The sequence below is a fragment of the Protopterus annectens genome, chromosome 16.part0 (genome assembly GCF_019279795.1).
Source record: "Protopterus annectens isolate FY-2018-M chromosome 16.part0, PAN1.0, whole genome shotgun sequence".
In the NCBI taxonomy this organism is placed as follows: Eukaryota; Metazoa; Chordata; order Ceratodontiformes; family Protopteridae; genus Protopterus; species Protopterus annectens.
Genome location: NC_056750.1, coordinates 596761968 through 596783092, shown reverse-complemented (window position 1 = coordinate 596783092; position 21125 = coordinate 596761968). Strand labels below are relative to the sequence as shown.

The 21125-nt window shown below is 42.8% G+C and overlaps 1 protein-coding gene across 1 annotated transcript in view; it reads left to right on the top strand.

The window, feature by feature from the left end:
* LOC122790625 (amiloride-sensitive sodium channel subunit gamma-like) overlaps nucleotides 1-21125 on the top strand; it is a 1193300-nt gene that overhangs the window by 154473 nt on the left and 1017702 nt on the right. Inside the window, exon 2 of the mRNA XM_044058151.1 lies at nucleotides 9393-9607. Within this exon, the coding sequence (XP_043914086.1) occupies nucleotides 9393-9607 (215 nt within the window). The remainder of the gene's footprint in view (nucleotides 1-9392; nucleotides 9608-21125) is intronic.

Sequence of the window (21125 nt, the reverse complement as noted above, 5' to 3'; positions counted from 1 at the left end):
GTTTATTTGGATCGAGGTGTGGATTTTTGAACTACAGATATCTGTGTAAGGTAGTTTCCTTACTCGGTTCCTGCTCGAGCTACAGTGATCTGGGTGGCCTTATCGTGTTTTGGTATTTGATCGTTTTTATTTATTCATTTGGTTGAAGTGTAATGTCCTTCTATTCAATGCTGCAGTATTCTTTACATATGAGTTGTATTCTGCCCAATGATCCAATGTCTGCCTGTATACAAAAGCTTAGAGCCACTGCCTGTACATGGTACGTCGCATGAAGGCATAGACAACGTCAGCCATGAAAGGTATGTCCACACATACAATCTTCAGAACCTTATCGCAGCTATTCGAAAATATTGACTTGTATGTTCAGTCTGCCATTGGATATCATTGGTTTCATCTTTCAGTTTCAGATAAGTACCCAGTAGGAGATTTAATTTGCTGATACTTCTTCTTGTTTTTGTTAATGCCATCCAGGAAGAGCAAATGCAGGTATGGAAGGCAAATTCCACATAAAGATAGTCATGAGCTTTGCTTGTTCTGTTTAGGCCCTACTCACAACAACCATTCCTGCTCTCTTTGTCAGGCCTTTGTTCCTAAAACATTGCATAGTCATCTCTCAGCCTTAAATCTCTATTTAGAAAACCAGAGACTCAAATGTCTGGCTAGGGACACCATGGAAGGTTCAGCGAGTTCTTCTGAGCCATCTGTTAAGAGGAAGGTCAGTAAAGCTAGACCTGGATCCTCTTCAGCTGTGCCTTCTCCCTCCAACATATCCCTTGAGGTTGATGAAAACCCAGTGGTGTGTCCGGAGGTAGGGTCAGCTTCTTTGGTGGGTACCGTCATGGAAGCCGCAAGGAGTGGGGATCCTAGCACGTCCAAGACTAAGTAGACATCTGGTTCAGATGACTTAAGGGAACCACTGCTTGTTATTTTGGAAGACTCAGGAACCATTCCCACCTCTTTGTCTAACGAAGTGTTGGATATAAGGCCTTCGTCCGCTATTTCTCCCCAACAAGAGAAACATGTTAAAAGGAACCAAAAGACTAGGTATTCCACCATTCCTTTTACCCCATACGTCGGATTGGGATGTTTTTTTCACAGGGTCTCATTAAGGCCAAGGTGGCCTTAAGACCTCCAGCTTTGGCTTCTCCTACTGACATCCTGGTCTTCCTCCTGTGCTGCCATCGGGGTCTCAGGGACCTTCTTCAGTGCAGGCCATGGAATTTCAAATTCATGACATTGGTTCTGAGGGATCTTCTTCAGATGAAGGCGCTTTAGCATACTCCACACAAATTCCTTCCCCTCTGGAATATGCTTCCCCAGAGGAAGATTCTACAGGGGGGATTCTCCCATAGAAGAGCTCTCCTTTGGGGAAACTATTAATAAGATGAAGGAATTCTTTAAGTGGGATTTTTCTCAATTTCAGAGGAGCAAAAAAGATACTATGATCTGCTTCAGGAGGAGGCCCTGCTCCTTCAGCAGTCCTTCCAGTCCTCCCAGCTTTCTTAGATGCCTTTAAATCAGCCCCTAAACCCCCTGACTCCCAAGCCCCTGCCCTAAAAGACCTGATCATTTTTATAAGGTCCTTGAGGATTGCAAATTTCTTTTTAAATGCCCTTCAGCTGATCCAGCTGTGGTTTCCATTACTACAGACAAACCTTCTCAGTTATCTCCACCTACTAAGTTGCCTCCTTCTGACAAAGAAAGTAAAATTTTGGAAAGGTTGGGAAAGAAGGTCTATATTTCTTTCACCTTGGCTGTCAGAGCTATTAATTACCAGACACACACGTCTAAGTGTGCTCTGGCCTTGCTTTCTCATGCTTCCCAGGCTCTCTCCCAATTACCTGACTGAGAAGCTAAGTCACTGACTCTTTCTCTGTTGTTGGCCTCCTCCCAGGTAGCTAGACATTCAATCAAATATAGTTATGATGCAGTAGAAGCTTCTTCTAGAGCAGCAGCTTCTGCTTCTGTTCTCGGAAAGACATTCCTGGTTATGTCTCCAGGCACTCCCTCATGACATTAAGACCAAACTGCTTGATGCTCGTTTGGATAATTCTTCCCTCTTTTGCAAAGCAGCTGCAGAACTCTTTTAATCACTGCAGGAAAAAAGTAAGGAGCTCCACGATTTGAAACACTTGATTGTTTCATCAGTTCTCAAATTCCATAGGAATTTCCCTGCCAAGACTCCTTTTCTCAGGAAACCTACTCGCTCCTCCACTTCTACTCCTTCTGGAACAAGGCCACATAAGTCTTCCAGGAGACGCCACAGATTAAGGCTGTTGCTTCTGTTCCTCCACTTCAGCAGCCCTTTCAGCCCAGGCAAAGTCATCTGTGACATTCTGCTCCCTCTTCCAAGTCATACCCCTTTGTCTCTTCGCCTCTCTCTTTCCCTTTCAGCTTGGTTGGAAATCACGTGGGATTCCAATTATCCAAAATGGATACTTTATGACTTGGAAGACTCTCCCTCCCTTTCAGGGGATACCTCAGCCTCCCTCTAGTCAACTGCATCTGTTACCTCTGATACTTGCTCAACTTTTCAACCAAAGCACCATTCAGGTTGTTCATCCAGACCAACAAGGGAGGGGGGTTTATTCCAGAATGTTTCTGGTCCCAAGAAAAGATGGCCCTTGGAGGCCTATCCTAGATATTTCCCTATTAAACACTTTCCTGGTGGTGGTTTCTTTCAAGATGGTATCCCTAGAGCTCTTCTTTTCCTTGTCCCTCCTCAAGCTTTCCTAGCTTCTCTGGATCTCAAGGATGCATATCTGCATATCCTTATTCACCCACATTTCAGGAAGTTTTTGCGTTTCTCTGTGGGTTCTTTGCACTTTCAGTTTTCTGCCATGCCCTTTGTTCTTTCCACTGCTCCAAGACTATTCACAAGCTGCCTGGTCCCAGCCATTGCCTATTTAAGGCTAAAAGGACTTGGAGTTTCCCTACTTGGACAATCTCCTTTTTCTGGCCAGCAGTCCAGACCTGTTAACTCAACACCTGTACCTAGCTATTCCCTTTAAGCAGGGCCTAGTTTTCTCAATAAATTTCAAAAAATTAAGTCTGACCCCAAGTCAGGATCTTATATTTCTGGGGTGCAAGTTCCGGACAGACTTGATGATGGTTTTTCTTCCTTCAGTTAAGCAATTTCTCTAATAGCATTCATGGTGTCTCTTCTGCCCCTTCCTTCCATCACAGCCAGGGAGTTTCTGAGACTGCTGGGGTTCATGGCCTCCAATATACCCATGTTACTCTTTGCAAAGTTACACATGAGAAAATTTCAATTGTTTCTAAAGACAGTTTAGTCCCAGCATGCTCAATATTTTAAATGTCTTGATTCCTCTTCTTCCCTGTTTGAAAACAGAGCTACGTTGGTGGATGCAGCAACTTAGTCAGAACCTTGGCCTGCCACTTCAGGTACCTGTACCAGCTCAGCAACTTTTCACAGATACCTCAGACTTGGGCTGGGAAGCAACCTTTGCTGCCAGGATAGTACAGAATCTTTGGTCTCCCTCTCAAAAGAGGGAACACATCAATATCAGGGAGATGACGGCACTAATTCTAGCCTTGCAGACCTTTCATCCTCTATTCTTGCCAGGACCCCTCAGGAGCCTTACAGACAATATCATGGTCCTTTGGTACATAAACAAGCATGAGGGCACACAATCTTACGTTCTTTTGCCATCAAAGCTTGGGAGATGGCTATTATGAACAAAGTGACTCTGTATGCAGTGTACCTCCTCTCAGCTCAGAACATGGTGGCAGATGCATTAAGCAGATCCATGACACAATCTCATGAGTTGATGCTTCACAGGGATGTGTTCCTGGATCTAGTTCACAGGTGGAGTACTCCAGAAATGGACCTTTTTGCTTACCCTCCGAACAGACAACTTCCTTGTTTGTGTACCAGGGTCCCTCACCCTCAGGCATGGAAGGTGGATGCTCTATCCTTCTCACACAAGGGGATGTTTCTCTATGCATCCCCCTCCTTCCATTTAATTCAGAAAGTCCTGTTGAAAATTCTACAAGAGAAACCAAAAATCATGCTAGTGACTCCCTTTTGGCCAAGACAGCACTGGAAGAGAGGTGAAGAAGAGAGTACAAGCAGGGTGGAATGGGTGAAGAAGAGTGTCAGGAGAGATTTGTGACAGACGGGTACCAGTAAGAATGAAAGGGAAGGTGTACAAGAGGGTTGGAGACAGTGGCATTGACAAAATGGCAGGAGTCAGAGCTGGAAGTGGCGGAGTTAAAGATGTTAAGATTTGCACTGGGTGTGACAAGGATGGACAGGATTAGGAATCAGTATATTAGAGGGTCAGAGAGGCTAGATTGCTTTGGTTTGGACATGTGCTGAGGAGGGATGATGGGTATATTGGGAAAAGGATGGTAAGGATGGAGCTGCCAGGTAAGAGGAAAAGAGGAAGGTCTAAGATAAGGTTTATGGAAGTGGTGAGAAAGGACATGCAGGTGGTTGGTGTGACAGAGCAATATGCAGAGGACATGAAGAAATAGAAACAGATGATACACTGTGGCTACCCCTAACGGGAACAGCAGAAAGAGAAGAAGACTACAAGTTACCTCACCAGATGGACCTGCTCACTCAGGAAAATAGATCCTTGATTCACCCCCATGTGTCAACTCTACAAATGACCTTGTGGGTGATCAACTTTTGATCCCTTTCAAGCACCTGTTTTGTAAGGATATATTTAGGGTTTTGCAGGAGGCCAGGAAACTCAATACTAGATAATCTTACATTTCCAAGTGGAGATTTTCCGTCTGGTGCCAAAAAAAGAAAGAGCATCCCCTTTGTGTGGACATTCCCTTAGTGCTTTCTTACCTGTGTGAGTTGCTCAATAGTGGTCTTTTCTATTCCTCAGTTAAAGTCCACTGTTCTGTCTTGTCTGCCTGTTTGCCTTTAACTCCCCTCTTAGCTTCCAGGTTAGAAGTTAAGCTTTTTCTTAAAGGCGTCCTAAATTTGAGACCCCCCCCTCCCCCAAGAAACCAGTTCCTCCTCCTTGGGATCTTAACTATGTGTTAGAATAACTTATCAGGCCCCTTTTGAACCAGAGGCCTCTGCTTCTCTAAAGTTTTGCACATGGAAAACAGTGCTTCTAGTAGCCTTAACCTCTGTTAGAAGGGTCTTGGAAAGTCAAACATTGATAGCTTCACCCCCTTTTTTGTTTTTCACAAGGACCGAGTATCCCTGAGAAATAATCCATCCTTCATACCCAAAATGGTGAGTGAGTTGTCTCTTAATCAATCCATCCAGTTGCCTACCTTCTTTCCTTTGCCTCAGTCTCCTAGTGAGAGGATTATACATTGCTTAGATGTGCACAGATAACTCAGATTTTACCTTGACAAGACTAAGTCAATTAGGGGGCCTGACCAACTTTTTGTGTCCTTTCATTCCAAGGCTTTGGTTTGCCTGTTTCCAAACAAACTATCTCCACATAGATCTCTAAGGATATAATGTTTTGCTATGATTTTTATGGGAAACCCTTATCTTCCATTAAGGCCCATTTCACCACATTGGTTGCATCCTCAGGGGCTTTCTTCAAAGGTCTAGATGCTCATTCCATTTTGGAAGCTGCCACTTGGTCATCTGTTCATACCGTTATGAAACATTACACACTGGACACTGTATATAGATCCAGGACAGGATTTGCCAGGGCAATCCTGCATGGATTTTTTGAAAATACTTCTACTTAGTTTTTCCCCTGCTCTATCCTCTTCCCTAGGTCCCCTTTGAGCTTTTGCACTCTCCCATATGTAAAGAATACTGCAATATTGAATAGAAGGACATAGAATAGTTGTGTAAAATCTTACCATAACCATAGATGTTCTTCTCTTCTATGTTGCAGTATTCAATCCCACCCGCCTTCCCCCCAAAACTTGCTCTTACCTAGGATGATTTCCTTTAGGTTCCCTTTGGATTTCCTCTCCTCATGGGGCTTTCTTATTCTGAAGATTGTACATGCAGATGTCCCTTTTATGGCCAACATTGTCTGTGCCTTTAAGTGATGTCCCATGTACAGGCAGTAGCTCTAAGCTTTTGTATACAGGCTAGACTTCAGGTCATTGGGTGGAATACAACACATATGTAAAGAATACTGCAACACAGAAGAGAAGGACATCTATGGTTACAGTAAGATTTTACACAACTATTCTTTCCCTGTGTACAGAAAAAAACAATATTTTGGAAGTTTTTTTATCCAGTTCACTTATGTGATTGATAATCTGAACAGTTTGATTATCCAAACTACCCTAGGTCCCAACTAGTTCGGATAATCAACTCTACTGTATACTGAGCAGCAACATTTTTTTCTGGTAATGCATGACTCTGAATATTAATGATAATTTAAGACTACTGGACTCTATGTTTTAGCACCTGTAATTTTATTCCAGACAAGAAAATAGTTACTTTCATATAAGGCAACATTCTGGTCAGGATAGTAGTAAGACATCAATGTTCAGACTGTTTTAAATGTATATAAAACTTTATTCAGTTCTGCTGTTCTTCAGAACCTTAACCATAACAACACTGTTTTCTTTTCTGTCTCTTTTTTTTTCTCTCTCTCAACCACAGTCTGTGTAGTGTATTAACTGCATACAACATGCATTCATTCTAACCATGTATCTAATTCTCTCTGTAGTCCTTCCCTTTCTCATCACTATGAACTGGACATTATCGCTAATTCATATTTTCTGTTAACCAAAATCTGTGTGTCTCAAAGACTGCTTTAGACAGGCTAACAAATTACAAATGAAAACTTCTCGTCTTCCTTCTCTGGTTTTAATTTCTCTTCCTGCGCATTTTGTTTTGAGCTGTGTTGACGTATTAAATGTCAGAGCAGTCTCTCTAAAATGTCATTTTCTCTGCTAAATGAACACTAACTCAAATGTAATATGCCAAACTTTTATTTTATAGCATGTTGTGACTCTGTTCTACAATTTCATTTTCTCTCTCTCTGATGCACACACACACACACACACACACACACACACACACACACATGCATGCACGCACGCACACGCACACACACACACACACACACACACACACACACACACACACACACACACACACACACACACACACACAGTCTGTCTGTCTTTGAGGTGTAGCATGAGCTGCATTTTTTCACACTAGCATTTTTCAAGGTTTCTTTTTTAGTCAATCGGAAATAAATGAAGTACTTCCCTTTCTGGGCACAAGTGTATACTTAAGCAGTGCATTTACATCATTAATTTAATTCCTGACAGAGGGCTCATGTCAGCTTGAAAGTTTGAGTAATTGCAAAACTTATGTTGGTCCAGTAAGAGCTATTGCGTCACATCTGTGTTCCAGTGTCTCTGTGCATCCTGAACCACTAGAGGGCAGTATTATATTAAATTTTCTCAATATCTGCTTTTTTTCATAGGTTCATAGGTAGGTACTAGGCTATTGGCCCTAGGGCCTACACAAGCCCAGCCAAAAAGGTACCCTGACTTTTACCACCCAAGAAAATTATTTTCCTGTGCCACTGTCGAGCAGAGCCACAGAAGTGATCCCCGGGGTGAATTTCCTATTTCCCATCCAATCGTCAAGATTTTTCTTGAAGAGTGCTAATGAGGAGGTTTATTTGATATAGATAGGTAGTTTATTCCAGAGTATGGGACGTCTCTGGGACAGGAATCTATCCCTCCAGCATGTTCTGTTTATTGTGGTGACAAGGTTTAGGTCCCTAGAGCGTGTAGCTCTGAGGGATTGGGATTTCTTTAAGTGGAGCATGTCCAACAGCTCTGGGTTTAACATAGCTTTGTATGTTAGGCAGAGATCACCTCTGAGTAGGCGATATGCGACGGAGTAAAGCTGGAGTTTTTTGAGACGGTCTGCGTAGGGCATCTGTTTGAGGCTGGTAATCCTCTTTGTGAGGTATTTCTGCGGCCTTTCCAGTTGTTGTAGATGTCTTGTGAGGTACATACCAAAAGGGGCGTTGTACTCTATAATGGGTCTAATAAGTGATGAGTAGAGGGGAATAATGACCTCTTTTTTTCTGGATTGAAACCTTTTGTGATGAGGTGGGTCACGTAGAAGGATTTCTTGACTACTGTGACGGTGATTATCAAAGGAGAGACTACTGTCCACCTGTGTCTCAAGGTCTCTTATCACACTTTCGGTGTTAAGTATACTACTGCCTATGTTGTAGTTCATGGGTACAGAGTTTTTTCCAAAGGGGATGACAATGCACTTTTTGGCATTGAGCTTGAGGCCATGGCTTTGACACCGGGCATTTGTCTCAGTGAGGCCCTTTTGTAAGATGTCCACATCGTTAAGGGTTTCGATTATGGCTCCTAGTTTGCAGTCATCTGCGAACTTCATTAGCCAAAGACCTTCTGTGTTAGTCTGTACTTCAGAGAAGTAGATACCAAACAGGAGAGGACCCAGGATTGAACCCTGTGGTACACCACTTGTCACTGGTCTGAAGTCGGATTTGGAGTCTGCTACTTTCACAGTGTGGGTTCTGTAAGTGAGTCAGTTGGCAACCCATCTTGTGACATAGGGATTTATACCTAGTTTAGTGAGTTTATCTATAATTCCAGAGTGGGGGATGGTGTCAAAAGCCTTGGCAAGATCTAGATAGGCTGTGTGAACCACCTTACCCTTGTCTACAGCTTTGGTGACTGCTTCAAAGAAGTTTATTTATTTTACTTGTCAACTGGGTAAACCCAGTGTATTGTTTCAGTGTGACCTGAGAGTACCGACTGCTTAAATAACTTGCTCATAGTCACACAGTATGCAAATGTAGGTTGAGGAAATCTTGGACTACAGGAATCAGTCTGATAACAGTTCATAGCCTCAGTTCTCTGCATTAACTGTATAAATAATTTGTGGGGGAACAGCATGTCTTTCAGTGAGACTTGAACATAGAACCTCATCATTTTTCTTTAACATGACAGCATACACTTTCTTTTCATTTTAAGCATTACACAATATCAATTAATGAGGCACTTAGACTAGATACGACTGCCACTGTGAGAGACGTTTATTTCAAATTTCAGTGAAAATGTGAAAGATGAAATTGTCTTAATCTGACTTGAACCAGAGCCTCAGCATTTTATACTGGTAAACAGTGTTGTTAGACACAGTTCAAGACAAGATAAAATTACAAAAGAAATTTCCTTACTGAGCTGTGTCCCAATGGATATTCATGATTTTGGTTATTCAGTTATTTGTTTTTATTTAATTAGGCTAATAAAATAACCTTTATAAAATACATGTGCCAAAAACTGCACATTGTTGTTTCAGTGCTCCTCTAATGTGTCATTCAGTTCCTACAGCAATAGATACCTTATGGAAATTACATTTTTCTTCAGGTTCAGTGAATGCCTCCTCTCTCTTTCTCTCTCTCTCTCTGAACCAGGACTCGGGTCTAGACCAGACGCACCGGCGCAATCGGTCCCACTCCTGGAACAGTACCTTGGATCATTATGAGGAACACATACAGTATGCAGGAGCATTTAACAAGTTTGCTTCAGAATTCAACCTGTTGTCAGATGAAGAAAAGGTAGACATGGGACATCAGCTAGAAGACATGCTAATACTCTGCAATTTCCATGGACAGGAATGTAATGAAAGGTATGATGCCAACAATGAAAGAGACATGCTACACTTTAAGCCTTGAATGTTGTAATATTCCAAATGCAAATGTATAAAACTCAAAAGTCTGAGAGGCATGGTGGATGTAGCTAAATATACTGTTAATTCCCTCTAGCTCCTAAAAGTTAAGTTTTGAACAATACCAGCTCTAAATGTCCTCACATCACAATAAACCAAATAATGCTTATTTCTTTAATGTTTTATGTTACCAGATCTGCAAATGAAAATCTGTAATAACAGTGTATAACTGTCCCTAGGAGATGACAGGATATGCCAGCCATCTTGCAAAAACTAATCATAACAGTTGTAAAACTGTCCCTAGGAGATGACAGGATATGGTAGCCATCTTGTGAAAACTAGAGGTGTGTAAGAAAACTTAGCATAACAGTAGATGTTCCAACAGATTACTGTTGAAATAGCCTAAGCTATACGGGAAGTATCCTGTCAAGGATCAGACAAACTGACCAGATTCCAACGTTTTAGGGTACCTTCCACTTACCCTAGAGTTTGAGGAAAGCAGTATAACGTCAGTGGGTAGAATGCCAAAATCTCAGAGCTTTCTTGTATCAGAACAAAAAAGGCTAAAATTCTGCCTGACAGGTATGTCTCAGAAGAAAAAGAAGAAAAGAATGACAAAAAAATTCACCTGTGTTGTGTGAGTAAGTCCTGTGAGGCAGCCTGTGGTAATTGCCCTTGTCCATTTTCAAAAGAAAGGAGAACCACTGTTGCCTGGGCCAAAAGGGGATGACCACAATAATCTTTGGAAAGTCATTTTGGATCTTCAGAAGAACCCTGGTTATCAAAAGAAAGAGCGGAAAGGCATACAGAAAGATCCCTAACCATGGCCCTTGTATAATGAGACCTAAAGTAGAATTTCCTTAACTGTCTGTTGTGAATGGAGACAAACAGATCTACTTGAGGAGTTTCCTACAGATAAATCCATTCCTAGAATATCTCTGTGTGAAATTTCTATTATTGGGGTGTCTGTTTTGGTCCTGCTTAGCATATTTCCTACAACATTCTGCTCTGATGATATATAAGTAGCCTGAAGGGACAGATTGTGCTGATTTGGTAGTTCCCACACGGTAATAGGTGGTCTATAGAGGGTGTGTGCTTGTATACTATATCACTGTGGTATTGTCTGTGATTACTAGTACAGGGTCTGGAATTCAAAGATGGTTTAGACAGCTGACAGCATTTATTAGTGGCATAATTTCTTTGACATTTATGTGTTTTAATTTGTCCCACTTGTTCCACAGACAATCCCTTGGATACAGCTCTCCAAGCAAATCTGAGGCATCTGTGGTTATAAACTGAGTACAGGGTGTGAGGGAAAAGAGAGACCTGGGTTGAAAGACAACTTATCCATCTACAAGACTATCTACCTTTATACAACCCCCAGCACTGGGATTTGAAATTATAGTGGGTGCTGGCATTAGGACCAAAATGATTTAGTGAACAACTCAATTTTCCTCATGTGAAATTAGTTTAAAGGAATTATGCGAACTGCCAAAGCCTTGAAACTTAAATTTTGAGGTATTCTCTGCAAGTTGTCTTGTTGGAAAAAAATCAGAAATTGCTCCTTGTAAAATTCTCTTTTGTCCTGAGGCTCACAGGATCATAGGAGGTTACTAGGCTATTGACCTGGAGGTCATTTCATTTCAATGTAATACTAAAGATACTCTAGTCAATACCCAGGATTAATGACTGCCCATGTCCAGGAGGGTTGTGGGTGCTATCCCCAGTATGAATCTACAGTGTCCCATCCACTCATCCAGGTTCTTTTTGAACAGTGCCATAGAGGTGGTCTGCTTAAGATGAATTGGCAGCATATTTCAAAGACTCTGCAGTCACTGGAAGACAAATCTGTCCCTCCAGCATGTCCTATTCAAGTCACAGGCCATATTTAGGTTCCTGCAACAGGTAGTTGTAGTCCCGTTTGAGTTCTGGATGTGCAGCAAATTCATTAGGTTTGGGTTGGAGATTGCTCTGTAAGCCAGGCATAAGTGTCCCATAAGAAGTTTATATGATACTGAGTATAGTGACAGGGACTTTAGTCAGTCTGTGTAAGGCAGTGCTGGAGTCCCTTGATCTTCTTTGTTAGAAACCTCTGAATTCTCTCCATTTGCTGCAGGTGCTTTGTGCAGTTCATGCAAACAGGGGCGTTATACTCAATTATGGGCCTGATTAGTGATAAGTATAGAGGAGTTTTAACCTCCTTTGCTCTAGAGGAAATGCTTTTGCTAATCAGGTGTGCTACACAGAAAGCTTTCCTTACTACAGTAGACACATGATGGTCAAAGTTAAGGTCACAGTCTACTTGTGATCCCAGATTCCTTACCACTTTGTGGGTACACAGGGTATTGTTGTTAATCTGATAGTGTAGAAGGACATTCTTTTTATTGAAGGGAATGATGATGGATTTTTTTGCAATTAGTTTGAGACCGTGACTAAGACACCAGTCACTAGTCTGTGTAAGATCCTCCTGAAGTATACTGACATAATTTGGGATTTAATAATTGCACCCAGTTTGCAGTCATCTGCAAACTTTGTCAGCCACCACCCCTTAGTTTTAGCCTGCACTTCTGATAAGTATATACCAAACAGTAGGGGGCCCAGCACTGACACTTGTGTCACTCTGCTGGTGACAGGTCTGCTGATTGATGTGGAATCACCCACTTTGATAGTGTGTGGCCAGTTTGTAAGCTAGTTGGCAACCCATCTTACAACAAAGGGGTTTTTATTCAGTTTGTTAAGTTTATCGATAAAGCCTGAGTGTGGTATTATGTCAAAGGCCTTGACCAAGTCAAGGTATGCTGTTGCACAGATTTGCCCTCGTCATTGGTCCTGGTCACATTTTTGAAGAAATCCACCAGGTTTAACAGGCAGGATCTACCCCTGACAAAGCCAAATTGGATTGGATCCAGGGTTTGGAGGTCAACTATGTTTTCATTTATGAGGTCCATGATGATACATTCCATGGCCTTACAGATGAGGCTGGTCAGACTTATGGATCTATAATTCTCCAAGTCTGCTGCTAAGCCACCTTTGTGGTGGTGAATAACTGTTGCTAATCTCCATTCAGCAGGAACATAGCCTGTGGTTAGGCTGTGATTGAACAGGGTGCTTAATGGTGATGTTAGTTCATGTTTTAGTTTGTTTAGAAGACAGCCTGGGCTACACTGTGGTCCCATAGAGGCTGTGTTTTTTGCCTTAGACAAGGCTTTAATGACCTGGTCTTTGGATATGTAGGCTGGAGGGAAGTTGGGAGCATGGTTTGTGGTAAAACTGGAGGGGATAAGAGAGTGAAATCTTCACCAAATCTGTCCGCCAGCAGGTTTGCTATCTCTGCGGGATCAGAGTGTGTAATACCATTAGTCACTAGTTTGGCACATGCTTGGGTTCTATCTTTTAGGCTGCGTATGTAGCTGTAAAAGGCCTTATGGTTACCTTTGGCTGTGATTGCTAAGTTTTTCTCAAAGTTACCCTTAAAGGATTTGACATGTTGTCTTACTTGCCTGTTGAGGCTGAGGAGGGTGCTTTTCCATTGTTGGGGCCACACCTTACTTTTCCTAGACAGCAACTTTTTTACGTTTGTTGTAAAGTCTGCTGGTGCTGGATGCCCAGCAGTGTGGCTTGTTTTTACTTGGGGCTCTGGCTTTGCTTTTCTCTGGAGCAGCCGAGTCTATACACTTATACAAGTGATTGTATATGACTTTAGTGTAAGCTTTGGTGTAGTTACCATTTCCAGCTGGGGGTGGGCCTGGAATGCATTTATACCTTCCCATAGGAGGGTATTGTTTGCCTTGGTGAAGTTTTTAGTCCGACTTCACCCTTTGTGAGTTCTGGTGCTAGTTTGAAGTTGACTGATTTCTGGTCCAATTTAACTAATGAGTGTCCGAAAGTTGCAGTGGTACATCTATTTGTCATGTTAGTGAGGACCAGATCTAGTTGTCTGTTCCTCTTGTTGGAGTTTGAAAAATTTGTCCCAGAGCATGTGAGTTAACAAAGTGAAGGTACTTTTGCACTAGTGAGTTAGGGCTAGAGTAGATGTCCTAGTTGATGGTGGGACAATTGAAATCTCCCATGACCAGAGTGTTTGGCAATATCTGGAATAACCCCAGTTTGGTCAAGTAGGCCTTGTGTGTATCACGAACCATGGAGGGGGATCTATAACTAGCTATGACTTGAATGGGGGTCTTTCCCACAGTAATCTGAACTTGGAGTAACTCCATGGAGTTGTCCTGTCTAACTAGTCGGATGGTGAATTTATCTCTAATACAGACAGAAACACCGCCTCCACTGGTTATCACACTTTTATTTTGGGGTCTGAAGGTGTGAAGACATTGTATCTTTGCAAGGCCGGGATACTCTCTGAGGCCCTGAACCAGGTTTATGTGACTGCACAGACATCTACATCCTCCCGTGATAGGAGTGCTTCCAGGGTATGCCATCACCAGATATACAACTTGGAGATATCCTTGAAATACTTTCCTGTCAAATATGATGAGAGAAGACTTATCTAGGTTCATTTGAAATCCCAGATTGAGGAAAAGGTTCTTTACCCAAGAAAGAGATTCTTGAAACCAAAAATACAAACTACAATGCAGTACCAGTAGGGTCTTTATTAAAAAAAGTGCTCTCATTTTAAAACGCTGTTTTAAGAAATTCTTGACAGCTCCTGAGTCTGCAAAAATAAGGAAATCATTTATATATGAAAAGATGTGAATGCCCTTTAATTTGCAGTGAGTTATTACTAGTGCTAGTATCCTGTGAGATGGAATGATAAAGGATTTTTCTATGTTCTCTAGGTTCACTTGAAATCCCAGATTGAGAAAAAGGTTCTTTACCCAAGAAAGAGATTCTTGACAGCTTCTGAAGAGTCTGCAAAAATAAGGAAGTTGTCTACGTATGCAAAAATGTAAATACACTGTAATTTGCAATGAGTTATACTGGTGCTATGTACTTTGCAAACACTCTTGGAGATATTGTTAACCAAAAGGATAAGACAAAAAATGAAAATGAAAACTAGATACAGAAAATCTTAAAAAGCGCCTGAAATCTTTGAGAACTTGAATGTGATAAGCATTTTTTTATTTAGATTTACTAGAAAACTGGAAGGAGGAGTTTGAGGTAACAAAGACTGCAGAAACAGCATTTTGAATGTTGGAATCTTGAAAATTAGGTTTAGAAAGGAAAGGTCTATGGCAGGTCTTCAAGTTCCACCTTTGTTTGGCACCTGAAATATTTTTGAATAAAATCCTTTATTTAATCTGGAGGAACAGACTGTATTACCCCTTGAGAAAGCATTTGATTCAGAATAGGAGGAAAGAAGGGCAGGGTAGCTGACTGGAGGAGTGAAGGTGGATCTCTTGGAAAAGAGGAGGAGAATTACACTGCCAGTTGTACCTCTTTTATGATGATTCTCAGTACCCACGTTTGAAAATATCTGGTGCAACAGGGAAAAGTGAAGACATAGACTTTGGGAAATCTTTACTGGGTTGCCAGGGTCGGGAGGGGAAATACAGTCAATCTAATTTGAAGAAAGCAGAGAATATGCCTGTCTTTTGGCTATGTAAGGGCTCTAGGGTCGTTAGCCTAGTAACCTTTGTGAAGATATGTGAAGGCTGCAAGCCTAGTTAGATAGAATTTTGTAGATAATTCTGTCATTTGTAAATATTAATATAAGCCGCAGGCTTGTTCTCTTAAATGGAAGAAAATTGTGTTAAATGCTGAACGTCAAAAAGGTAAGAACAGTGCACTATGCTGGAAGAAAGCTGATAAGTCAAACCTTGTATGACTGTATGATTTCAAACTCGGAGCATTGGTGTCTGAACCAGCAGATTCTTTCTGTTGTTTTGAGACCAGAGTTAATTGCTAGATTTTACATATATAATGTCTTTAATTACTGTGGTTTCCTGACCAGGTGCAAGCTTATGAAGAAATATTAACGTAGAGTTTCTGTTAGCCTGGGAAACCAGAGAATTGTTAAGAATGATATAATCTAAAAATGAGTCAGCAGGATGTATTATCAATTTAAAGGACTTTCTCAGAGACTGAGGGAGAGCATTTTGGATTTTGTCTCAAGCTGACAACTCACCAGTACTCTGCTTTTACTCTATATGTAAGTGTATTTAGAACTGTGATTGCTCTTAGATATAGATAGAAAATAGTAAGTTTAGTCTAGCTGTTTTCTGTATTGATGTCAGAACTATTCTACAGTATTATTTTAAGCATTTTCCTATGATCTCTGAACACTTCACTAGCACTGTGTAGTAAAAAGTATTGTCTTGTGTTTTTATTATTTATTATTAAATATTTTTAAACCTTTCAACTGTGGCTGTTTTGTGTTGAGACAATTTAAGCTCTAGAGTATATTGCATGTATATAGTGATACTGGCCAAGCCACTTCAATGGGTTTAGACCTGGGTCACACTTACTATTTGGATAATAATATTGCACAGTAATAATTGGACACCTTTAGTATGGGCCTTTTTAGTAGCTGATATTAGTGGTTGATGGCAGTTGGTACTACTTTATAGCCTGGCAGGAAGGGGCATAGCTGGAGAACCTGTGCCAGCCTTCCCCAGGAGTGTCTGTGTGGTTGTATATAAATCTTACCGCAAAGTGTGTGTGTGTGTGTGTGTGTGTCAGCTACTTGAGCAGGGAAACAAAGCACTGGTTGGACAGAGAAGGTGCTGGAGGTTTTAGCTTGACCACTAGGCTGAGACCTGTACCCTACAACTGTGCCAGTGGGTAGTCTTATTGGGGATCTGGAGAAAAAGGGAGAAACCAGCCCCAGACTGACTATGATCTCTGTGTGCTCTTAAGGGAAATTGTACATCACTGTGTGTGTATTTGTTATCTTTCCCATTGTGGACGCCCTTCACTGGTGCTAGTGGTGAGGATTGAGGCTCCTTGATTATTGGGCCAGTGCACGGACATCACATATTAATTGTTTGGCAGTGGTGGGATATCCACACCACATATTAATTGGTTGGCAATTGGCTTGTAGTGGCGTGGATAGTGAATTTCTATAGCTTGTGTAATGTGATCACTGAAGGTGTTTTTGTACTCTAAAATCACCATGCAGTGAATATTCAGAGTTCAGATCACAATTGTTTTATTTCTTGTTAGCTTAGTTAGTCAGGAAGAGCAGGCAAGCATGTCAGCAGAGGAGTATGGCAAGCTGACAAGGAGCCAGTTGGCTGAGATGTGCCAGGCTAAGGGACGGGTGCATGGAAATCTGACTAAGGCAGACATGATTGCAGCTTTGGTCACAACTGCATCAGAGAACAGCAATCAGGAGGGCAATCAGACTGGCCGTGGAGATATACAACACTCAAAGAATGGACAGCTCAGCCTTTCTGCAGAGGACTTAAAAATCCATCTGGAGCTAAAGAGACTTGAGTTGGACGCCAGGCGTTTGGAAACAGAAGCAGAAGAGAGACTGAGATGTCCACAGGCTGAGGAGAATGAGAAACTGCTACACCTGGAAGCTGAGGAGAAGGAAGGGCAGAGGCAACATGAAAAGGAGATGCTGACTCTTCACCTGAGTCATGGAGGTAATGGCGAAGGGAGTAACCAGACCCCAGAAGCACAAAACATCAGTAAATTTCATCTGGAGTTTACAGAGGGGGATAATTTTGATAGTTTCCTTCATATGTTTGAAAGGGTATGTAAACAGTATGATGTTGACCAAAGGCTCTGCGTATGGTTCCTGACCCCCTTACTCCATAGTAAAACTGTAAATGCACTTTCCAAACTGTCAGATGATGATTTCTTAAATAATACTGCTGTTAAGAAATGTCTGTTAGAATTTTTAAGCTAATACCTGAAACTTATAGGAAAAAGTTTCGTGAGCATAGATGCAAGGCAGATGAAAATGTGTGTGAATATGTTGCTGAATTGAGCACTTATTTTCATAGGTGGGCAAGTGGATGTCAAGTCACCACTTTTGAAAGGCTGGCAGACCTTTTGGTGAGGGAACAAGCCCTTAGCACTTTGCCTGAGGACATGAGGATCTGGTTAGCTGATAGACAATGTGCCACTTCAGATGAGTTGGGGAAGAAGGGAGACCTATACCTAGCAAGGAGGGCATTCCTGCACAGGAAAGGGACCCCCAGTACTGCTCATGGGTCTAAAGAAACCCATGGTGGGCAGTCCAGACTGTCCCAACAGAATCTGCAAGTAGTAGGGGAAGCCACTAGTCCAGGTACACCTCCAGGACCTAGGGTTAAATGTTTTGAATGCAACCAGTGGGGTCATGTGGCACATAGATGTCCACAGAGGCAAGGTGGGGAACAAAAGGTGAGAGAGCCAATAAGTGGGAAAGACAAAATACCAACAGTAGGTTGTCTTGAGACAACAAGGGTACCAAACTACCACAAGAGGTTATATCCTATCATAGTGAATGGCAAAGAGGCCATTGCTAAGAGGGACATGGCCTCTGACATAACCATTGTGAAGCCTGCAATGGTTACAGAGGAGCACTACTTGCATGGGCAGTCTACTCCAGTCAGAGCTTTAGGAGGGACCCCATTCCAAATACCTTTGGCTAGGGTTCACCTTGACTGGGAGGGTGGAAATGGAAGTCAGTGAGTAGGTGTGTTTGAGGATATCCCTGCAGCTGTCCTGATAGGGAATGATTTTGATAAGGCAGTACTATGTGTTTGTGCAGTTACACGCAGTCAAGCTTGGAGACAAGCATGTGGGTCTGGTAGCCTGGGGGAGACCCAGACAGACCGCATGCTTGCAGCCAGGACTAGTGAGGTGGTTACTTCGGGGAGAGAGCTACTCTGCAGCAGTGAGACTGAAAGCTAGCCACAGCTGCTTGCGCATGCTGATGTTCCCTTGGACAGAATGACTGCAAAGGTAGAGGAAAGTAGTAGTACCCAGGCTGACAGTGAGGCACAGATGTCAAAGGATGCCAGACTTCCTGTGGAAGGGGAGCTGCAAAGGGTTAAAAAAAGAGAGCTGAGACAGGCTCAGCTCTCAGACCCTACACTGCAAGGCCTGAGGCAGGTAGCTAGTGAGGCACCTGATTCTCAAGGGAAGGCAAATCTGTATACTGGGACAAAGGGTTACTATATACAGAGTGGACCCCCGAGGGAGGGCTAGAAGGTGATAGAATAAAGCAGTTGGTAGTACCTAGAGCCTACTGTCTGGTGCTTCTAGCCACAGCCCATGATATTCCCTTTGCAGGTCATATGGGCATAAAATGTACAAAGAGACGTATTATGCAGAACTTTTATTGGCCTGGAATTTCCAGAGATGTAACAGGGTACTGCAGGACCTGTGACCAGTGCCAAAAGGTAGGCAAGGAAGGAGACAAGGTGAGAGCTCCTTTGATGTCTTTGCCTGTGACTGAGGAGCCATTTCAGAGGCTATCTATGGATATCATGGTGCCTCTGAGTACCCCAAGTTCCACAGGGAAAAAGTATATCCTAGTGGTAGTAGATTATGCTGCAAGATACCCTGAGGCAGTGGCTTTGTCCTCCATTGAGATAGAAAACAAGACAAATGCTTTGTTAGAGATTTTCAGCAGGGTAGGTTTTCCAAAAGAAATACTGACTGACAGATGTGCCAATTTCATGTCAGATCTGCTGGCTTATCTGTGGAAGTACTGTGGGGTGAAGCACCTGAAGTCCACACCCCTACCATCTCCAGACTAATGGTCTTGTTGAGAGGTTAAACTCTACAATCAAGTCCATGCTATGGGCATTTGCAGACCAGTTTAAGAGGGAGCGGGACAAATATTTGCCCCATCTGTTGCTTGCTTACAGAGAGTTTCCCCAGGAATCCACAGGGTTTTCACACTTTGAGTTGCTGCACGGGCATAAGGTGAGAGGACCTCTAGATTTAATTCATGATGAGTGGAAGGTGAGTGTGAATCTCACAAGGAGTCTGTTGTGGCATATGTCCTAAACCTCAGGACAAGGCTTAGGGAACTCATGGGCTTGGCCCAGGAAACCCTGGCAGAAGCCCAACAACAGAAAAAGGTATGGTATGACAGGAATGCTTGCGCTAGAGAGTATGCTGTAGGGCAACAGGTAATGGCTCTCATTTCTGTCAGACACAACAAGCTGCAAGCAGCTTGGGAGAGCCACTACAAGGTGGTAAGAAAGGTAAGTGATGTTAACTACATGGTGGAACTGCTAGGCAGGAGGCAGGGGCACAAACTGTACCGTGTTAACATGATGAAACCTTACCATGAAGGGAAGCCCTTGTGCTGCATATTTGCAATGGATTGCAGGAGGAGTCTGAGGGAGATCACTGACACCTCAGTGGAAGGGATAGCAATGTCCCAGTGGCTATCTTCTACCCAGGTTTGAGAAATCCAAGCAGTGGTACAGGAGTTTAGAGACATGTTCACCGGGAAACCAGGGTGCACCCACCTGGTGCAGCACCAGGTGGATACAGGACCCCAAAAGCCTATTAGGCAGGCCCCTTATAGGGTGCCTGAGAGAGTCAAACAGACTCTGAGGGAGGAGATACAGTAAATATTGGAACTAGGGGTAATTCAAGAGTCCAACAGTCCCTGGGCCTCCCCAGTGGTGCCGGTGCCAAAGAAGGATGGCAGCACCAGCTTCTGTGTGGACTACAGGAAATTAAATAGTCACACAGAGTCAGATGCTTAACCCATGCCTAGGACAGATGAGGCCCTAGAGCAGCTGGGTGGGGCTAAGTATCTTACCACCAATGATCTTACCAAGGGTTACTGGCAGGTGCCCTTGATTCCCAGTGCTAGACAGAAGTCAGCCTTTGTGACTCCTTTTGGCTTGTATGAGTTCACAAAGATGTCCTTTGGGATAGAAAAATGCCCCAGCAACTTTTCAGAGGCTGGTAGATCATACCCTAGCAGGAGGGTTTGCCCTTCCTTACCTAGATGATATTGCCATTTACAGCCATTCCTCGCAAGAGTGCCTTCAACATGTCAGGGAGGTGCTGGGCAGACTACAGAGTGCAGAGGTGACCATTAAGCCCAGAAAATGTCAGGTGGGTATGGCAGAGGTCTCCTACCTGGGACATAGAATGGGGAGTGGTAAGATCAGGCCAGAACTTGCCAAAGTGGAAGCCAATCAGGCATGGCCTGTACCGGTTACCAAAAAGCAGGTGAGGGCATTCTTAGGGACAGCAGGATACTACAGAAAGTTCATCCCAGTTATAGTACCATAGCTGCTCCACTCACAGACCTGACAAGGAAAAACAGGCTAGATAAGGTAGTGTGGACCGCAGCATGTGAGCAGGAATTCCAGAAGCTTAAAGAAGCTTTGGGAAGGCTCCCTGTGTTAGCCAGTCCAGATTACAGCAAAGAATTTGTCGTGCAGGTGGATGTTTCGAACTATGGGGTGGGGGCTGTACTTAGCCAGATTTCTTCAGAGGGAGAAGAGCACCCGGTGGTTTATCTCAGTAGTAGGCTCCAACCCAGGGAGGAATGCTATGCAGCTGTAGAAAAGGAATATCTAGCCATAGTGTGGGCACTGCAGAAACTTCG